This window comes from Rattus norvegicus, chromosome 3, assembly GCF_036323735.1.
Source record: "Rattus norvegicus strain BN/NHsdMcwi chromosome 3, GRCr8, whole genome shotgun sequence".
NCBI classification, from domain to species: domain Eukaryota; kingdom Metazoa; phylum Chordata; class Mammalia; order Rodentia; family Muridae; genus Rattus; species Rattus norvegicus.
The window spans coordinates 173941634-173962608 of record NC_086021.1 but is presented as its reverse complement, the minus strand read 5'-3'; the positions used below and the strand labels follow the sequence as shown (position 1 = coordinate 173962608).

Sequence of the window (20975 nt, the reverse complement as noted above, 5' to 3'; positions counted from 1 at the left end):
ACAAAAAACAACAAGAGGCAGTTAACTGCGAATTCCCAGAAAAGCTTGTGAATGAAGGAGTGGGACCAAGCACAGCGGGTAGCCCAAGCCTAAGCCCGTGAGGTTTCCCTCGCTTTTCAGCAGGCGTGGGCAACGTGGCCCCATGCACGCCCTCCTCCTCCAGGCAGCCCTCCTCCCCACCCTCCTGCCCCGCCCTTACAGGATGTCCTCGCGGAAAGAGGTGCCGTTGTTGAGGTTATGGAAGCGGACCGAGACGCAGTCCCTGACAATGAAGGAGCACCTGGTCTCCTTTTTGTAGGCGCTGAAACACTCCTTGAAGTCCTCGTAGGTCTTAAAGCAGCTGCCTAGCTCCATGGCGGGGTACTGGCCCTCACAGAGCCCAGCCAGAATCACGCCAGGGGTCAGAGGTCACTGGGTAACGGCTGGCAAGGGCCCAGGTGTGGCCCGGACTGAGTGGCTTATTGGGAGCTTGGGAGGAGCCGGAGAAGAGACCGGTAACAGCAACCTGGGGGCGACTTTGCTCTGTGACAGAAGGGAAATGACACTCATCCCTTATTATTCATCTCCAATGCTCCGCCCCTTCGCTGATTCACCCAATCACACGCGGATCTCCTAAACTGGCACAAATAGTCTCCAATCTTAAAATAGATATGGCCACACCCACTCAGAAATTGACAAGCACAACGACCAATCAGAATCTGCGTCTCGCACACGGAAACCCTAGGGATTTCCGGCCCCTGGAGCGACCTGCCGGAAGCGCTGGGTGCCTATATAAGTTTCCGCGTTTCTCTCATCTGCAGCAAGCAGTGAAAATGTCAAAGCCAGAGGACCTAGGAGATGCTAATGGCGACGCCGACCGCGGCGACCTTTCCGGGGACCTGCGTAGTGTGCTGGTCACCAGCGTGCTCAACCTCGAGCCTCTAGATGAAGATCTCTACAGGTAGCCGGCGGCACCTCTAAACTAGGCTCGCACCCTTGTTTCAGTAGAGTCGCGATTACTGCCATCTCCCCGTGAACCTCAATTCTGGGGTTAAGAGTTCAGTGCCCGGTGCATGCTCTGCTGCAGTTAGAAGGCATGTCCCTGACATCCATCCTTGCTCTTCAGGAGGCGATCTGGGGTGGGGGGGAAGTGTGTGTGTAAGAGAGAGGGGGAGAAACAGAGACAGACAGAGATAGAGACAGAGAGACTGTTACTCTACAAGGCAGCTTAATCTGAGTCAATAAAGAAAGGGCAGTGATTTTCCCTGAGGGTAACAGCTGATCGGGGTGTGTGTGTGTGTGTGTTCAAGCCATCCCTGCATCATTAATTGGGGTCTGGTAAGTTATTACTTAACTTGGGGTATGTTTTCTTCCAGGCATCACTGAACTTGGTGATTGCAGAGTGGGTTTGTAACAATTTTTTGTTTTGTTTAGGGACAGGGTGTCACTAAATATAGTCCTGGATGACCTGGAATTCACTATAACCCATAGGGCTCCACCTGCATTTGCCTCCTAAATGCTGGCAGGAATTCACCATCAAGCCTGGCTGGTTGTTTTGTTTTGAGATAGGCTCTCTGTATAGCCCTCCCTGGCTGACCTGGAACTCTGTGTCATCCTGGCTGGCCTTAAACTCACAGAGATCAGGGTATCACTGCCTCCCAAGTCCTGGGTTCAAAAGGTGTGTGTCACCATGCTTGTTTAGTGACAGTTCTGACCTGTACAGTTATTATGGTTTTATCAGAAGCTATCTTTCTTCCAGCTAGATAATTACTGTCTTAGGGCAGGAGTGCTTTTCAAATTGTATTGTAATGAAAAAAGTGACAACCTCCGGGCTGGGTGCTAGGACTCAGGGTTCAGGCTCTAGCACTGGGCAAGGCCTTTCACCTAGAAAGCTAGACCAATGTGCATCTGCATTAAATTTCACAACCTCAGACTCTGACAATTAGACCTTTTTTTGGGGGGGGGGAGATAAGGGTAATCTCGGAGTCTTTTCAGCTCTGAAACCAGTTCTTGTAAGAACTGCCTTGTCAGGTTAAGGAGTGCCAATGGCAAGCCTTCATCATATGATCCAGCCCCAGATCTGTTTTTTGGAGTTCCTCACGTCTACTCAAAGCCTCAGTAAACTTCTGGTCTCTCCCTTTCCCTGGTTTGGGGTGGGGAAGAAGCTGTGGACTTGAAACCATCCAGGATTGGTAATGGTTGAGTTGTGTGGACTTGCTTCCTGTACTCCTGCTGTAAACGAGGGAGTTAGCTCGTTCTATTTGACTGAAGTCCACGGAAAACTCGGGTAGATGTGAAGACTGAAGGTTTATGCGGTGATGTCAGAGATGTGAGAGTGGACTCCTCGGCCTTGCTCAGGTTCTGAAAAAGGACCCAAATACCCTTAGATCCTTTTGAGGCTTATGGGGTTCAGAGCACCCTCAGTCTTTTCCACTTTCCTCTCCCCACAGAGGAAGGCATTACTGGGTACCTACCTCCCAGCGGCTCTTTGGGGGTCAGATTGTGGGCCAGGCTCTGGTGGCTGCAGCCAAGTCCGTGAGTGAAGACGTCCACGTGCACTCCCTGCACTGCTACTTTGTCCGGGCAGGTAAACCCCGCACCCTGGCGCCTTGCTTGCAGCCCCCCTTGGTGGCCCAGTGGTTACTTCTTGCTTCCTGGCTTTGAAGGCTGATGCAAGAGAAAGGGGAGAATTAGAGAAGAGGATGAGGAAGAGGGAGAGGCGAAAGGTACCTAGGGGCTGAGCATGTGGCTTAGTGGCAGCACACTTGACTGGCACAGGGAAGGGTTTGTGTTCCATCTCAGGTACCAGGAAAAAGCAGGGGGAGGGAGCCCATTGCTTGGCTCAGGTCTGTAACCTCAACGCCTGGGAGGCTGAGGCAGGATCCGGAAATATCCTGAATCCTTATCACACTCACTGAGACTCATTACGTGAGACACAGTCTGTTTCTTCATGATGTGGACCAATGCTTGTCTGCTCTCGGTGGGCCTTTCCTGGAGCTTATTTCTTTATTCTCTTTTGAGATGGGGTCTCATCGTGTAGCCCTGGCTGGCCTCAGCCTTTATGTGTGACATCAGGCCTGGCTCTGTTCTTTATTCATTCTTTCTGCTTGCCTCTGCCTCCCAAGAACTAGGATTAAGGGCATTCGCCACCATACCCAACTCTCATTCATTTAAATATATATACGTGTGTGCGTGTGTGTGTTTGCTTATTTTAAAAGATATATGGGTATATGTATATGCATAAATGAGTAGCATGTTGCTTTCCTTCTGTCCGAGGAGGCATTGGATACCCTGGAATTTGGAGTTACAAGGGATTGTGAGCCACCATGCAGGTGGTAGGAACCTAACACCGGTCGTCCGCAAGAGCAGACAGCGTTGTTAACTGATGAGACCTCACCTTCCTCGATTTTGTTGTTGTTTTGAGTCAGGGTCTCTCTATGTAGCGTGACTGGCCCGAAACTCACCATTCAGACCAGGGCGGCCTGGAACTCACAGAGCTCTGCCTGCCTCTGGCTCCCGAGTGTTTCGGACTAAGGGCCTGCGACGCCACACCTGGCTCTCTTCTTTATTCTCTTCTAGTGTCAGCACTGCTAAGTCCTCATAGGGCTGTAAACTGCTATGGAGACAGAAGGTAAGCGGTTTGGAAGTTGAGCGTCAGCTTTGTAGTCATGGCCGCGGTGATCTTGAATGAGGTTACTTTCTTTTGCTACGATGGAACTCATCTGTGAAACAGAGGCGAGGCGGGACCAGCGATGTGTCAGTAGGATCTCTTAGACTCTTAAAGCTCTGGGCTCAGAGACAGGGGAGTTCTCATTGCAAACTCTTGGTCTGGACTGGGGACGTAGCTCAGGAGTTATCTGCTGCTAGCAGGGTGGTAGCCTCTTGTGTCCCTGGCTGACCTCAGACTTGCTGTGTAGCCATGGATGTCCCTGACTAACAATCTTCTCGCCTGCGGCTCCTTGGTACGGGGATTGCAGATGCCGCCAAACCTTTGTGCTGTGTAGAACCCAGGGTTCTCTACACATTAGGCAAGTCCTATCCCAAGAGGACCTCGTCCCAGCTTAACCCTGGCCTTCTTATCCTGTGGTTCTTTCAGCTGAGGAGATGCCCCACTGGGTTTTGTTTGATTTTTTTAAGCTAAATTAGCAACTCTGACTTGGAATTCTAATCCTCCTGCCTCAACCCCCTGCATATTGGTATTACAGACTGGTGCCTAAATATATTGATTGGTTTTAGTTTTGATTCTGAAACCAGGGACCACTTCGTTTCAAAAGTAGAATGAGTTGCCAGGCGCACACCTTTAATCCAGCGCCTGGGAGGCAGAGGCAGGCAGATCTCTGTGAGTTCAAGGCCAGCCTAGTTTATAGAGTAAGTTTCAGGAAAGTCAGGGCTATGCAGAGAAACAGCTTTGAAAAACAAAAGAAAACAAACAAACAAAAGAGTAAGTGTGGATCAGCATGGTGGCTCATGCCTTTAATCTTAGCACTGGGGAGGCAGAGGCAGGCAGATCTCTGGGAGTTGGATGCTGTCCTCTACAAAGTTCCAGGGCTACAGTGAGATCCTGACTCAAATAAATTAATTCATTATTTAATCAAAAAGAAGAAAAGAAAAAGAAGAAGAATCGTGTTTCAGTCAGGCAGAAGAGACTGGTATTTATACACAGAGAAAGGCTAAAAACAGGAAGCGAGTTGGCCGTCTCACTCTTGTGGGGCTGGAGGTGCATTTCAGTGGCAGGGCACTGGTCTTAGCGTGCATGAAGGTGACCCTTTTCAGCCCCAGACAGCCAGGACTTGGTGAATAACTGACAGACTAACCAACAGCTCCCCTAACTTCACCAGTTTCTGACTTTGTACCAAGTGGAGAAAGCCAAATGTGTGTCCCTAACCAATTCCATAAGTGTCCCCTTCTCTGTGGTTCACCTGCTCCCCAGGCCCACAGTCTCCAGTCTGGGCACACCCAGCACGTCCTCTGATCTCTGCTGTAGACATGGCCCACCATCATGCCTGTGTGGGTCTCTGGCAACAGCACGTGACAGCAACACATTGAGAAGTCTGTCTTTGAGAAGAAAAGAAGATGGACATGATAGCTCACACCTGTAATTCTAGCATTTGAGAGGCAGAGGCCAGAGGATTGCCCCGAGTCCCAGGTCAGCCTTGGGCTATAGAGTGAAACCCTGTCTCAAAACAACAAAAACCCCAACCAGCCAACCAAGAAATTAGGATGAGAGGAACAGAGGTGGTGTTTTACTAACTGTAACGAGGACGACCCATGGATTTACTTAGGGTCATTGTATCCCTTATGCCTACTGCAGGGGACCCAAAGGTGCCAGTGCTGTACCATGTGGAGAGGACACGAACAGGAGCAAGCTTCTCAGTGCGTGCAGTGAAGGCTGTGCAGCATGGCAAGGCCATCTTCATCTGCCAGGCCTCCTTCCAGCAGATGCAGCCCAGCCCCCTGCAGCACCAGTTCTCCATGCCCACTGTGCCCCCCCCAGAGGAGCTGCTGGACCATGAGGCCCTCATTGACCAGTACTTAAGGTGAGGCCAGAGGACTCCAGAGAGCTGGTTGTTGTTGTTTACTTTTTAAGTTTCTTTTATTCTTTAGTTTTTATGGTTCTGTGGATCACACCTAGGAGCCTAGTGTGTGGTAGGTATGTTCTGCCACCCAGCTACACCCCAGACCTTAAAAACATTTACTACCTTGACCTATAGTAGAAACTACATTTAGGCCCCAGGCATAATCTGCATGCCTTTAGAGACAGGCAAGTCTGGGAGAATTCAAAGGTAGCCTGGTCTACATGAGGAGGCCCAGCCAGCCAGACCTATAGAGAGAGATCGTGCCTTTAAATAAAACAGTACTCAGATGACTAGATTTAGATGCATTCTGATATTTCTATACTACTCTCCATTTCATTTTAAAAAATCAGTATTGTGTGTGTGTGTGTGTGTGTGGCGTGTTTGTGTATGTGCATGTGCAGGCCACAGCATACGTAAGATATGTTTGTTGTGTTTGCACGTGCACACCACAGCATATGGAGGACAGAGGATGACTTTGTGGAACCCTCTCTCTTCTGCCCTTACCTGGGCTTGGAGGGTGGAACTCAGGTCCACAGGCCTGTAGGCCATCTCACCTGCCCATCGATTTAAATTTATGTATTTACATGTGGGAGTGCTCTGCCTGCATGTACACCTACACGCCAGAAGAGGGCATCAGATCCCTTCGTAGATGGTTGTGAGCCACCATGTAGTTCCTGGGAATTGAACTCTTGACGTCTAGAAGAACAGCCAGAATTCTTAACTGCTGAGCCATCTCTCCAGCCCACTCCTTTATTTTTAATTAGTGTATATTGTATGAAGTCATGGATTTCATTTTGACAGCTTTATGCATGTGTATAATGTATTTTTATTATATGGCCCCGCATTAGCTTTCTCGTCCCTTTCTTATACAGTCCCAGGGCAGTGTTTTCAAGCTCTGGCTCCTACTCATTAGTGGGCCAGAGAGCCTCTAAGTGGGTCTTGACTATGGACTAAAAGTATAAACTGGGGGGGGGGGGGGCTTGGGGATTTAGCTCAGTGGTAGAGCGCTTGCCTAGGAAGCGCAAGGCCCTGGGTTCGGTCCCCAGCTCCGAAAAAAAGAACCAAAAAAAAAAAAAAAAAAAAAAGTATAAACTGGGTCCCAGCACTTGGGAGGCAGAGGCAGGTGGGTCTCTGTGATTCCCAGTTTAGCTGGGGCTACATGAGACCCTATCTCAGAAACATGGGGGATGGCTGAAGAAGGCTCAGCCATTAGGAGCACTTGCTACTCTTGCAAAGTGTGGGTTCCAGCACCCACATGGTGGTCCATAACCACCTCTAGTTCTTCTTCCAATGGCTTTGACACCTTTTTCTGGCCTCCACAGCCAGTAAACACAAATGTGCACATGCATGCATGTAGGTAAACACTGGTACAAATTATATATGTATATGTGTGTATGTATATGTATATGTATATGTATATATACATGGATGAGAGAGAAGCGGGATTGGGAGGTGGAAATGTATGTATATTCACAGAAATGTATGCATTTTATATGCATATGTAGAAGCAGGGAAGGAGCTATTAGAGTCCAGTCGCACGTAGGGCAGGAGCCCTCTGAACCACTTGAGCTTCAGTGTTAGCACAAATGCACGGGGGATCGTGGTGTAAAGGGCAGAGCTCACACTCAGCCAGCAGCCGGCACAGACATGGGGTAGCTTTACTGTTACTGCAATATTGGCTGGGGCCAGTGAGATGGCTCAGCAGGAAGAGGTGCTTGCTGGGCAAGTCTGATGACCTGAGTTCAATCCCTGGAACCCACATAAAGCTGGAAGTAGAATACTGATGCCTCAACATTGTCCTCTCATCTTCACATGCGTGCTGGAGGACATGTACTCTCCACGCCCACCCGTAATAAATGAAATATTTTAAAAGTTGACCCTACGTTCAATTCTCAGTACTTGAATCCAACAGTAAACAACCTTTACAACCACTCGGTAAGTAAATAGCCTCGAGTCCTGGGCTGATCCCCTTCCTGCCTCAGGCTTATGGCGCAGCAGCTTGGTTAGTGCATGGCAGAGGGAGGCCCGGGACCCCGCTGCAGGGTGTGGCCCACTGGTCAGTGTGTCCACTTTAGTGTCTTCTGAGTATTTTGACTCTTCCTTGGTAACACATTTCTCATTGACATCACAAGGAGTAAAGTTTGACAGATGTTGGCTATGGGGAAGAGCTCTGGATCTAGACACAGACAGACAGTCAGATAGACAGACAGACAGACAGACAGACACACACACACACCACACACACACACACACACACACACACACGGAGGCTTGCACCTCTTTTTTTTTTTTTTTTTTTTTTTTTTTTGGTTCTTTTTTTTGGAGCTGGGGACCAAACCCAGGGCCTTGCGCTTCCTAGGCAAGCGCTCTACCGCTGAGCTAAATCCCCAACCCCAAGGCTTGCGCCTCTTACTGTGGGATTTTCTATCCCCCAACCTCACAAGGCCCTAGACTCTTCATCCAAAATACAGGAGCAGTCATTTCTCCAGCTGTGCCAAAGGGGAGAGGTCTTGTTGCTTGTGTTACATACTGGGGGGCAGCAGTGGGGCCTGAGGGGTAGGTGTGGGTTCAGAAGGCCCAATGGCCAGGATTCAAGTCTAGACTCTGTCCCTGATAGCTGTGTGAGGTTGGGCAAATGCTTGCCCACTCTAAATCCATACCTTTGGTTATGATTCGAGCTAATCATAACTTACACTTCATAAAATTGCTTTGAGGATCCAGTAAGAGGTATATAGGCACTTAGCTATGTAGGGGTGCATAAGGCTGCCATGTGAGTAGTTACACCACCAACAGACATGAGGCTTCGTGTGTGCAGAAGTATAAATAATGTATTATTGTTAAAGGAGCCCGAATTTAGCCTGTGCTCGTCAATAAGGTAGCCACTGACCCTGTAGGCTATATTAAATTTATGAACTAGGATGAGCAATTCTTTAGTGTGTGTGGTGCTAGGGATCAAATTCCCCAGGGCTCTGTGCATGCTAGGCAGGCTCCCTGCCATGGAGACACCTCCTCAGCCCATACCCCTCATTGATCTTGGCCTCTGGGGAGGATAGCCACATTTCAAGTTCTCAGTTTTGTGCGGCTAGTGGCTGCCACAGTGGACAGTGCAGAGCAACAGTCCACCAGACAGGTGGGAGTGGCAGAGCCTAAGAACTGAGGGTTCCACGGAAGTGGTGTCCCCCGGCACACAGTGCTTCCCACTGAGGGTTGCATGGAAATGGTGTCCCCTGGCACACAGTGCTTCCGGCTGCTTAGGATAGAGAATGCAGACACAGCAGGAGGTTCTCTTGAATGTTCTCAGGAATGGAGTAGATAGATACATAAACTGCCTGACATGAGATCTCCCTTCATGCTCTGAGCTAGCCACCTGGGTTCCTGTGCGCACCTTTTACCAGCTGACCACACTTGTCACGTGAGGTTGTGCCAAGGCTTGAGTTATGGCCGTGTGCAGTGCCTGGATCCGTGTGCAGACCTTTGCTGTGTATAATGTTTGCTGTGAGACAGGTCACATCATTACTCGCATGTTTCAGGGGAAAAATAGGCTCAGAGAGATGACTAACTTGCCCAAGGCTGACTCAAGGAAGGGACTCAAACACTCTACTGTTTTGTCAGCACCGTGAGGAAGCTTTGCAGAGCCCCTGTGGCAAATGGTGGGGATCAGAAGAGGCAGCAGAGAAGTCCCATCTCCTTGGACTTCCTTGTCCCTGTGTTTACTTCCAGGGATCCTAACCTTCATGAGAAATATCGAGTGGGGCTGAACCGAATTGCTGCCCGAGAGGTGCCTATTGAGATCAAGCTGGTGAACCCACCCGCCCTGAACCAGCTGCAGACACTGGAGCCCAAACAGATGTTCTGGGTGCGAGCCCGGGGCTATATTGGTAAGAAGACCCACGATTTGGAGGAATATACTTCAGGAGTCTAGGCCTTACCACTCGTTTGCCCTCTGTGGCTTGGGCATACCACTGTCTCTTTGGCCTGTTATGATAATGACAAGGTGACTGTAATCTCATTGTTGGACCCTACTAGGGGGAAGCAAGCTACCTTGCTGAAGTTCTTACCTAGGTCAACAGCTAACCATGTATGTCTTTGTGCAAATTGGTTCCAGGACCAGAGAGAATGGCTGGGGCGAGAGAGAGACTTGAGAAGAACAGGATTGCATTTAACTTACCTTGGTCCCCTCTTAGTCCCCCTTTATCCGTACCCACAAACCCCTACCCTGGTTCAGGTGCCCTTGCACTATGACTAGCTTGTGTGTGGCAGCCCTTTCTCCCTGCAGGTCCTGAGCTGGAAAGGCCAGGAGCCCAGGGCTGATGGGATTGGGACCTGTTGCAGGGGACGGCGACATCAAGATGCACTGCTGTGTGGCTGCTTACATCTCTGACTACGCCTTCCTGGGGACGGCACTGCTGCCTCACCAGTCCAAGTATAAAGTGAACTTCATGGTCTCGCTGGACCACTCCATGTGGTTCCACGCCCCATTCCGTGCTGACCACTGGATGCTCTACGAGTGTGAGAGCCCCTGGGCTGGTGAGTGAGTGTGGGCCCGTGGGTCGGTGTCTGTGGGATGCGAGGGAACCGGCTTTGTTTTAGGATAATGCTGCCTCTTCCCACTTCCTGGGGCTGCCGCACTGGCTCCTTGCAGCCCCTCTGGGTATTTGTGTTGTCTTTAAAAGTACGGGAGCATGCCAGGAGTGATTGACTTTGTCTCAGAGACCAGTTCAGGTGGCCAGACAACCACTTCAGATCCCCCATGTGAACTTGGGCAGATCCATTTTGAAACTGTTTTTTGTTTTTTGAAACCAACCAGAGTCTCACGTATCTGCTGGTCTTGAGCTCTGTGTGGAGTGGAGTTTGGCCTTGAATTCATGCTCTTCCTGACTCCACCTCCCAAGTGCTGGGAGCCACCTTGCCCTGCTTCTCAGTGTTTTCGTTGGAATAAGTAGGCTTATGTTAGACCTCGTACGCCATCAGACTGCCACTAGAGGGAGCTGTTTCCAGGAAAGTCTTTTTTTTTTTAAAGACAGTTTCCTGTGTCTTAGGTTAGCCCTGAACTCACTATGTGACTGAAGGTAATCATTACTGCTTGATCCTCCTAACTCTTCCTGAGTGTGGGGATTAAATCCAGCACCAGCACCCTGTTAACGGAGTTACAGCCTCAGGAAACTGTTTTTTTTTGGGGTGGGAGGTTTGGTTTGGTTTGGTTTTTTGAGATAAAGTTTCTCTGTGTAACCCTGACTTACTGGGAACCTGCTTCTATAGACCAGGCTGGCCTTGAACTTACAGAGATCCACCTGCTTTTGCTTCCTGAGTGCTGGGATTAAACGTGTGCACTGCCACCACCTGGCTATAGACTGTCCTTCTAAGGAGCTCCCTGAGTGATTCTGTGAGTTAGCACAGTGGGGCAGGGCACTGTGGTCTGTAAGGGTTCCACTCCCAGAAGCTCCTTGTAGGGAACAGAGAGAAACTCAGACTCCTCAGGGTCTACTGTTAGAACCCGGCTTCTTTATAATGAAGTCCCCTTCAAAGGCATAAACACTTTCCTTTAGAAACAGATGAAACTTAAGCAGCCCCTTATCATCAGGAAAGGGTTACTCAAGTACAAACAACATTGCTGCCCAAGATTCATGACCTTGAAGTTAGGACACTCAGTCAGCTTTGGCCTGATCCCTGGGGCCAATTCCTGAGCTGGTTTGTACTTTAGTGTCATTGTCTGGAAAACAGGACATGGAGTGAAGTCCACGCTCTGTGGCTACAGTTAGATCTCAGTGGGCTCTGCTGGGTAAGGGAACCTGAAGTTAGCCTCCTGAGATAACCAGATCAGGCTCAGAGTCACCAAGGGAAAGACCCTCCAGATGCCAAGGGAAGGGAGGCCACACCTCCCGGGCACAGGTCCTCTCAGGTGCCCCCCTCCCCTTGTGGTGGTTTGGGTGAATCTCCAGCTGGGAGAACTTGGCTTGGCTTCTCAGAAAGCAAAGAATGGGATTTCTGACGAGGGGCCAGAGATGTGGCAGTCTGCTTGGCCAAGCCTTTGCAGACTCTTGTCAGAGCCCCTCTGTGTTTGAGGAAATGAGCAGATAATGTGAAAGTGCTTTTAAACCATCAAGAGGTGCTGGGGTGTGGGCAGCATGCCCCCTGGCGACTACAATAGGCTCCCACAGGGCACTTGGCACTTTGGAATCATGATGTCCCAATGTGCTCTTGTATGGGGGCAGCTCTGCCCTGTATCAAATCAGCAGGTTGTCTGAAGCAGGGGCCATTCTCACCCTTCTCCTTGCTTACAGGTGGCTCTCGAGGGCTGGTACATGGGCGGCTGTGGCGTCGGGATGGGGTCCTTGCTGTGACCTGTGCCCAGGAGGGTGTGATCCGATCGAAGCCTCGGGTATCCGAGAGTAAACTATAGTTGGAGATTAACTCGCTCGCCTGGGGCTCTAAGGACTCTTTCTGCTGCCATTCCTTTGGCAGAGGTCACAGTTGAGCTGGGCTTCCTGCCTCTTACATCCAATAAAGAGATTGCTAACACTGGAGTACTGACCTTTAATACAACTACAGTCCTCCCCGTGCCTCTGAATCCCAGGACTCCAGTAGCAGTCCCCAGCCCTTCACCAAGCTGTCTCACTGGGTTAGAGGCCCATGGAAAAGAAAACATTGCTCCTGACCTTGGCCACAGTCTCCAGATGGGGTAGGCTGAAGAGCCCAAGCCAAGACTTCCTCCTGGTATCATCCTAGGGTAACCCCAGCCAAAGCCTGTTCCGAATTCTGTCTGGCAAAACAAAGTTCCTCTCAGTCTGTTGCAGACTTTCTGGAACTACTTTAGGGTCTCCCCTGCCCCCTAACCTGGGGCAGCCCTTCTCCTAGACATGGCCTTAAGACGGGAGCAAGTTAGTCCAGCACCTCTTTGATGAGCAGCTCCTTGAGGCTGGGGGGTGGGGTAGGGGTAAGACCTGCCTCCTGCAGGGCCTGAAGCTGGGCCTCTGACTGCCGTTTGTCTAGGCCCAGGCGCCAGGAGAGCCGGACATGGGCCTCGAGAAAGGGTGCCAGGAAAGGATGGGGTCTCTTGTCCCCCAGCAGCTGCAGAGCCTTCTCACTACAGGCTCGTGCTTCCCCAGGATCCTCCAGCTCCTGATGGCACACAGCCAACCCAGCCAGAGTCAACAGGGGGCGGTCTGGGCCAGAAGGGGTGCCCAACTGGGTCTGCAGCTGCCAGGCGTTGGCCCACAGTGCCAGAGCCTCACGATAAAGGCCAGTGCAGGTGAGGCTCTGCGCCCGCCGCAACTCGGGCAGCACAAAGAAGTCCTGAAGTTCTGGAGCTTGGCGTAGCTCGGGCACTGCCTGCAAGTGGCCCAAAAACTGTTCAAAGGCCCTGCTGCGACGGGCAATGGTTTCTGCAGTAAAGTTCCGGCGCAGGCGCTTACGGGGAAAGGAGATGGCAGACATGGGGCCCCGGAATTGCCTTTGCAGGTTTCTATGCAGCCGTTCAAAGTCTGAGTATCGGCGAGAGATCTGGGCTGGCTGGCGATCTGGTGGCCCTGGGCCCATCACGGCGAGGGTGTAGAGCTGTAAGAAAGGTGGATGTCAGGGCTGATGTAAAGCGTGTGGGTCTCTTCCCTCCCCTCCTCCCTTCTACATGCTGGCCTCTGCTCTTCCACCTCTTCCTCCCGGGACTGCAGAGCGGGCAGAAGCTGCCGAGCGGTGGCCAGGAACCCATTCCCATCCCATCTTACCTGAGGCTCCTCTGAAATGACCCAGGCCCAAGACAGCATGGGGGGGAAAAAGACAGAAATGAGCTTCAATGTCTGGGGTTGCCACCATGTAACTGCTCTGGGAAATGTTCCTGCTCATTGGGAGTTCGTTTTTGGGAAGGCCTTAGGAAAGCCAGTAGTGAACTGAAACCCAGACCCTTCTTTTGGGCCTCTGAGCCAATCTGAGAGCCAACTTGGAACTATGTGCCACTCTGGATACATTACTGGCCAAGCTCGTTCAAACCAGACCAAAGGACAGGTCTTCAGACAGCCTCAATAGCAAACATTATGAGTTCGCTGGACTCATGTAACCGCAAGTCAGCCTGTGACCCCAGTAACCCTCAGATTCACCTCTGCTCTAGTGAAAGGTTCCTAGGCTAAGGTCATTGTTTGCTCAGGTATAGAATGCATTGGTGCTCAAGGTTTTTAGGTGACACACATTAGAGTATACTGCAGCATAAACATGATGGTTCCTGATTCTGTCTTGATTCTTTTCTGGTTTTGGCCCTTGAGATAGCCTTACCGTTCAACCCACAATGGCCTCTAATTCACAATCTTCTGGCCAGACTCCTTCCTGAATGGTAGGATTAAAGGAATGTGTCACCATGCCCAGTCCCTTTAATTCTTTAGTTCTTTTTTGTCGTTTTAGGTTTAGTCTCTCTCTCTCTCTCTCTCTCTCTCTCTCTCTCTCTCTCTCTCTCTCTCTGTGTGTGTGTGTGTGTGTGTGTGTGTGTGTGGTTATTGTGTTTGGACACACATACCTGAGCCTGATGCCGGAGGTTACAGATGGGGGTTAGAGGGAACCTTTCAGGATTCGGTTCTCTTCTTCCATCATGAGATTTGAGGACAGCTCAGGTCATCGGGTCATGAAAAGTGCTGGGCTATTTTGCTTGGCAAGATTGTGTTTTGTGTTCTGAGATAGTCTCATGGGTCCTGGCTGATGAGCTGACCTCAAGCTTGTTCTGGAGTCAAGTGCTGACACCACAGGATACTCTACCACACCCAGTGTGTGCTGCGCCGGGGCTGGAAGCTAGCCAGACACTACCAGGGAAACGAGCTACACCTCCAGTCCCCTGCAGTAGTCCAAGGTCTCTGTAGCCCAGGCTAGCCATGAGCCTTTGCTTGCCTCAGCTCCAAGTGTGCTTTTGCTTACAGGCATAAGGCACCATGCATGGCTTTCTCTCTCTCTCCTTCCTTCCTTTCCTTTCCTTTCTCTTCCTCCTGGTCGTCGTTGTCCTCCTCCTCTTTTTGAGACAGGGGATCTGCTGTTGTTGCTTTTGGCTTTGACCACCTAGGCTCAGGTGATCCTCCTGCCTCAGCCTTCTAAGGAGCTGGGACATGGTCATGTCCTGCCATGCTCGCCCTTGTCTTAAGCACACACTGAAGTTCCTTTTACACAATTCACCTTTACTTTTAGGAACGAGCCAGACTCTCAACTCAGAGCACTCCTCAGGGAACAGCATCTGGCAAGGTTTAATGACCCTTGGGCCTTCTAGGCACGCTGTACCTCTGACTGGCATCTTCAGCCTCCAACTCCGTGCGTGCGTGCGTCCGTGCGTGCGTGCGTCCGTGCGTGTGTCATTGAACCTAGGCTTTGCCCACGCTGGGTAAGTATCTTACTACTGAGCTGTATCTTCAGTCCCTGACTCCAGTGTTCCAGACAGGGTCTCATGTAGCCCAAGCTGCCTCAGACAGGCTATGTAGCTGAGGATGACCTCCTCCTGATCCCCTTTCACTTGCCTAGTTCTGTCTGTCTGTCTCTGTCTGTCCCTCTTTTTCTGTGTATGTGTGTGTGTTTTACTGTGAGATGGGGTCTCATTAAATTGCCAAGAGATTGCCTTAAATTCACTACATGGCTAAGGCGAGCCTCAAACCTATGACCGCAGCCTCCCAAGGAGATGGGGTACAGGCCTGAACCACTGGCCTGCTAGCTGTTTACTTTGGAACTTTTCTTTCTCACAAGCAGTGCTATAAAGGTGGCTTTTAAATGTATTTTAGAAAAAGAGGAGCTGGAGAGATGGGTCAGTGGTTAAGAACACTGACTGCTCGGGGTTGGGGATTTAGCTCAGTGGTAGAGCGCTTGCCTAGGAACCTCAAGGCCCTGGGTTCGGTCCCCAGCTCCGGAAAAAAAGAAAAAAGAAAAAGAAAAAAAAAAAAAAAAAAAAAAACAAAACACTGACTGCTCTCCCAGAGGTCCTGAATTCATTGAATTCATTTCCCAGCAACCACATGGTGGCTCAGAACCATCTGTAATGGGATCTGATGCCCTCTTCTGGTGTGTAAAGACAGCAACAGTGTACTCACGTACATAAAATAAATACATCTTAAAAAAAAAAAAAAAAGAGGGTTCCTTTAAAGAACAATGTTACAAGAGCAGGGCAGAGGCAGGCAGGACCGAATGTTCAAGGGCTGCCTGGGTTACACAGTTCAAGACCACCCTGGGGCACTTAGTGAGACTATCTCAAAATAGACATTACAAAAGAAAAGACTGAGAATAAAGCTCAGGTATGAAGCACTTGCTTAAACAAGCACAAGGCCCTAGTTTCAGTGCCACCTGCCCCTCAAAAGTTAAGCAAAGAGTGGCACAAGTTATACTTTATTTTAATTGTATGTGGTGATGGTGGTGGTAGTGGTGATGGTGGTGGTGGTGGTGATGGTGGTGGTAGTGGTGGTGGTGGTGGTGGTAATGGTGGTAGTGGTGATGGTGGTGGTGGTGGTTGGTGGTGATGGTGGTGGTGGTTGGTGGTGGTGATGATGGTGGTGGTGATGATGGTGGTGGTGATGGTGGTGGTGGTGATGGTGGTGGTGATGGTGGTGATGGTGGTGGTGGTGATGATGGTGGTGGTGGTGATGGTGGTGGTGATGATGGTGGTAATGGTGGTAGTGGTGATGGTGGTGGTGGTGGTTGGTGGTGATGGTGGTGGTGGTGGTTGGTGGTGGTGATGGTGGTGGTGGTGATGGTGGTGGTGGTGGTGGTGGTGGTGGTGGTTGGTGGTGGTGGTGATGGTGGTGGTGGTGATGGTGGTGGTGGTGATGGTGGTGGTGGTGGTGGTGATGGTGGTGGTGGTGATGATGGTGGTGGTGGTTGGTGGTGGTGGTAGTGGTGATGGTGGTGGTGGTGATGGTGGTGGTGGTGGTGGTGATGGTGGTGGTGGTGATGGTGGTGGTGGTGGTGGTGATGGTGGTGGTGGTGGTGATGGTGGTGGTGATGGTGGTGGTGGTGGTGGTGGTGATGGTAGTGGTGATGGTGGTTGTTGTGTGTATGACGTAGGAGTTATATTTGTGCATACGTGCCACAGTATCATATGGGGGTCAGAGCAACTTTGGGAGGTTGGTTCTTTCCACCATGGGTTCTGGGGATTAAGCTCAGGTTGTCAGGCAAACACCTTTTCTGGCTGAGCCATTTCCCTGGCCCACTAGCAGCATTTTAAAGGAAACAAAAGGATATGATTTCTGTTTGGTAAACATGAACCAGGAAGTCTGCACAGTGTCCCACAGATCCGAGATCCGATGTGAGGATTAGTTAGTGCTAATAAGGATTGGTGCCACGCTGAAGGCTTACACGGGGGACAGTATACACAGACATCTTTCTCAAATGTAGCCAGTGGAACTGCCAGTAGTCCCACTATTCCAGTTAGGTTTACCTGGCCTTTCTTCTTTGAAGATTCACAGTGCATTAAAACAACAAAAACCATTTCACACCCATCAACCCTGTATTGTTCAAACATACTGACTAGATTACATTTCCTTTCAGTTTTTTCCCCCCAGGCTGGCTTTGAACTCCTGATCCTCACTCATGCCTCCATCTCCCAAGTACTGCACATATAAACCTGCCTGCCTCATTCTTTCTTGTTTTTACAAACCCAAGAAAAGTTGTTTTCCACAGGACGCACTGTTGGAAGCTCTGCAGCAGACTTTTATGTATGTAGGTTGATCTTAAAAATGCTAACATGTTCTTTAAGAATACATTTGAACACACTTTGATCATTTTTTTTTCTTTTCTTTTTTTCGGAGCTGGGGACCGAACCCAGGGCCTTGCACTTGCTAGACAAGCGCTCTACCACTGAGCTAAATCCCCAACCCCCACTTTGATCATATTCATTCTTCACTCCTCCCTTCTATTTTTATTTTTACTTTTTTGCCAAAGACCATTTTCTATCTGCTTGTTTCACCTGACGCTCGTAATGACCCACTGAGTTAGGTAACCGTGGTTGTGGGGGGGCGGTGCAGGGGGGCTCAGCTGTAGGTCAGTGAGGTCATGGCTTCCATCCGCAGGAGCACAGCATGGCATGACTGCTGTTCTGTTGACTGCCTCGTGCTGGATCACATCACTCTGTCCTGGTGTCACTTAACCATCAACAGCCCTGCAAGGATAGTGTCTTGTCTCTGTCGTCTGAGGAAGCAGGCTCCACAGAGGAGGATATAACACTGGCCCCGAGATCTGGTGCTAAAGCCCTTACTCTTGACCTCCAGGAGAAGAAATATGGAGATACGGGGTGCCCAGTGTACAGAGGGAGAGGCTTCATTTTCTAGACACAGGAGGGGACAAAAGATGGCCCCTGCCCTTTTTAAGGCTTTTCACCTAGGTCTCCTGAGTCACCCACATTCCTTTCTGAGAGAGCTGCTCTTTGCTGACTGGTTCTTGGTGTCTCCTTCTTGTGCATGACCTCCTACCCACCTCAGAGCTCTGGAACATTTGCCACTTAAGATTGGACCATCAGGGGGCTAGGCGTGTGTAGTCCGTGGTACAGCAGCTACTTAGCAGGCATAGGAGTTGATGCTTAACAAGATACAAAGCCTGCATCATGTATCAATCCCTGCACAAAGTGGAATGGTCACCCCATGGGTGTGGTCCTTGTTACTAACAGCAACAGAGAAGGGTGGAGAGACCCAAATGTGGGACAGGACTCCAGACCTCATGTCTGGCTGAATCGGAGGGAGAAGAGAGAAGAGACAGGCTGGGAGTTGTTACTGCCAGGACTGACCAAGGGTCCAGCTAGCTTAGATGGGTTTTAGACCTGAAGGGAGCAGAACCTGGTAGACCTGACTCTGCCAGTCTCTCCTCTTCATAGCAAGGAAAAGGGACTCTAGGCCTGGCCCCAGACTGTTCTCTACTCCTTAGCCCTGATGGTGCTGGAGGTGGGAAGGCTGGGGAACTGACTCATCAGGAGGTTGCAGCAGGCTCTCCATACCTTACACTGCCAATCTAAAGTTAAATCAGAAGACAGGCTGAATATCCCTTATCGGAAGTGCCTAGGATCAGAAATAAGCAGTTCAGATTTGGGAATATTTGCATATTTATGTACATATATTTCTTAGAAATGAGACCCGACTCTAAATACAAAATCAGTACAGTAAATGAGTGTTTTGAGGCAGGGTCTCCCGTCTTCCAGGAGACTGGGCTTGAGCTTATGAATCTGAGGCTGATCTTGAACTCCTGATCCGACTCCCCTTTCAAGAGCTGCAACCACAGGTGTGTGCCACCACACCTAGTTTATGTAGAGCTGGGCAAACACCAACTGAGCACTGCATCTTGGCTCTTAAAACTCACATTTCTTCTTCACTCTAGAGACTCAGCCTGAGGTTGGTTTTTATAGGGCTGCCCTTAAACTGACACTTTGGCTCTGCTTCCCAACTGCACCAGCAACACTCAGCTCTGGAGGTAGTTTTATACCATTCCTGGGGGTTTGTGACAAAGCTCAGAATTCTTGAGCATTGTAAGCAAGTGCTGTATCAATGAAATACATTCCAATTTGTTGTTGGGCCTTTTTTTTTCTTTTCTTTTCTTTTCTTTTCTTTTCTTTTTTTGAGCCCAGGTTAGCCATGAACTTGGGTCAGTCTTTCAAGTCCCTATGCAATATTTTTAAACATTTTGAGCACACATCAAGTGAAGTTACGTGTGGAACTTTCCACTTGTGGCATCATGCTGGCACTCAAATGCTTTGGATTTTTCAAGCATTTCAGATTAGGAAATTTGAAACTGTATAGCTGCCATTTTAATCTATCACAGTGTCAGACAATGCTAAGGTTTCCGTGCCTGGTCTCACTTACCTCCTACTAATCCCCTATATTGTCCTACTGCTCAAATGAGGAAACTGGGGGCCATTGAGGTCACAGAACCCACCCAAGGGGAAGCCACTGGTAAAATACAGGGGATGTGAATCAAGGCTGATTTGGGTCCAAGGCCCATTTCCCTAATCTTGACCCATGCAACCCAGTCTCAATACTGTGACCTGCTGCAGTTGACAAAAACCCACAGGGTACAGGACAGCACACACACCAGTTTTCTTTTTTTCTTTCTTTTTTTTTTTTTTTTGGTTCTTTTTTTTCGGAGCTGGGGACCGAACCCAGGGCTTTGCGCTTCCTAGGCAAGTGCTCTACCACTGAGCTAAATCCCCAGCCCCACACATCAGTTTTCTTAACCTCAAAACCAGAACAGGAGGCAACTCCCTAAGGCCACTTTCTCAGATTCGGAGAAACTAAGTCATGTGTTGTTCACTGTGACACCCATCTTCGTATCTGGTCTCAGTTCCCCAGGTATAAAATAAGGACACCATTTATAACTGCATGACCCGACCCCCCAAAAACTGTGGTATCCCATACTTTCTCTCAGCAGAGACTTCTAGACATACTGCTTAAGGGTTCCTGGAACCTCACTCACCACGTACTTGGAGGGAGGGTCCTTGACAACATTGGCGCTGGTCACCTCAAAGAGCAGTCGCTGTGGAACTAGGGTGTTCCGAGACTTTTTCCAGAAATCCTGCAGCTGGCGAGCCAGGAGTTGACTGCTCCGTTGTCCATCAGGTGGGGGACTTCGTTCTGCACAAGCACATGACCAGTCATTATGGGGCTAGCGAGCTCCAGAGTTAACGTAAACAAAATGCCATGACCTCATTCACGGGAGCGAGATGTGCTTTATCCCAGCGCCTGGCTTACAGTAGATGCTAAATCTCCACCCAGCTAGCACACCATACATTCGTTTCCCTGGTTCTTTGCATTTAACACCCACAAAAACCCAGAGATAGTGTGATTCTCATAGTATTTGACTCAAGGTCACACAGCCAAACGGTGTCTGGAAGAGCTTATAGTGTCAATAGTTTCAGGGAGATAACTCAGAGCCCCCAGGATGCTCTCGGATCGCGTCCAGCCGGGAGGCCTAACCGAGCCCCGGGGCTCCTGTCTGTCCTCCCGCACTCGCCTGCGTCTTCTCCCGATGTCCCGTCTCCAGAGGGCGGCGAGTCCAGACCCGCCTCGTCGTCCTCGTCTTCTTCGTCAGGGTCATCCTCTGCACTGGTGAAACTGAGGGTGCCACTGAGGCGGGAGGACAGGCCCTCGGCGTCGTCGTCCTCCAGCTCCGAGCTCTCAGGGAACTGCTCGGCTTCTGGGCCCGCCGCCGCCTCTCCGGGACCATCGCTGGCCAGGGCGTGTCGCAGTCGGTGCAGGAGCCGCGAGGCCATGGCACCCAGGGGGGAGCGCGCCACGCTGGGTCCAGGGCCGAAGAGGGAGGGGACCCCAGCCCGGAGAGGGGGCTGGGGGCGTGTCGGGGGCGTGGCAAAGAGGCCACGCCCCACGGGCAGCAGCGGCCTCCACCCACCCGGTCCCAAGTGCGTTCAGGGCGGGCTCCCGGGATTTGGTGCAGCGGTCCGCGGCTTTAAGAGGCTCTCCGCCCAGGCAGCTCACG

At 50.4% G+C, this 20975-nt stretch overlaps 3 protein-coding genes across 12 annotated transcripts in view; 1 reads left to right on the top strand and 2 right to left on the bottom strand.

The window, feature by feature from the left end:
* Zswim3 (zinc finger, SWIM-type containing 3) overlaps nt 1–531 on the bottom strand; it is a 15283-nt gene extending 14752 nt beyond the window's left edge. Inside the window, exon 1 of one of the 3 annotated variants that reach the window (NM_001107801.1) lies at nt 200–531. In NM_001107801.1, the coding sequence (NP_001101271.1) occupies nt 200–354 (155 nt within the window). In that variant the 5' untranslated portion in view covers nt 355–531. The remainder of the gene's footprint in view (nt 1–199) is intronic. The other 2 variants (XM_039105132.2, XM_039105133.2) reach the window with 2 other exon arrangements.
* On the top strand, nt 421–12079 carry Acot8 (acyl-CoA thioesterase 8). 4 transcript variants are annotated; one of them, NM_130756.3, is made up of 6 exons: nt 421–940; nt 2430–2566; nt 5291–5516; nt 9276–9433; nt 9888–10082; nt 11837–12079. In NM_130756.3, exons 1-6 carry the CDS (start codon nt 651–653, stop codon nt 11953–11955), a joined length of 1125 nt encoding a protein of 374 aa, NP_570112.3. In that variant the 5' UTR covers nt 421–650; the 3' UTR covers nt 11956–12079. The 4 variants fall into 4 exon arrangements, with proteins under 4 accessions (NP_570112.3, XP_038960095.1, XP_038960096.1 ...); XM_039104169.2 differs by lacking the exon at nt 421–940 and adding an exon at nt 3259–3610 and having other exon boundaries at nt 2428–2566; XM_039104168.2 differs by lacking the exon at nt 2430–2566 and having other exon boundaries at nt 655–940.
* Snx21 (sorting nexin family member 21) lies at nt 11038–20975 on the bottom strand. 5 transcript variants are annotated; one of them, NM_001399714.1, is made up of 3 exons: nt 20493–20796; nt 19956–20113; nt 11038–13109 (listed from the first exon to the last, which is right to left on the bottom strand). In NM_001399714.1, the coding sequence occupies exons 1-3, from the start codon at nt 20749–20751 to the stop codon at nt 12435–12437; spliced, it is 1092 nt and encodes a 363-aa protein (NP_001386643.1). In that variant the 5' UTR covers nt 20752–20796; the 3' UTR covers nt 11038–12434. The 5 variants fall into 5 exon arrangements, with proteins under 5 accessions (NP_001386643.1, NP_001386644.1, XP_063139040.1 ...); NM_001399715.1 differs by having other exon boundaries at nt 19963–20113; XM_063282970.1 differs by having other exon boundaries at nt 12073–13109; nt 19963–20113; nt 20493–20975.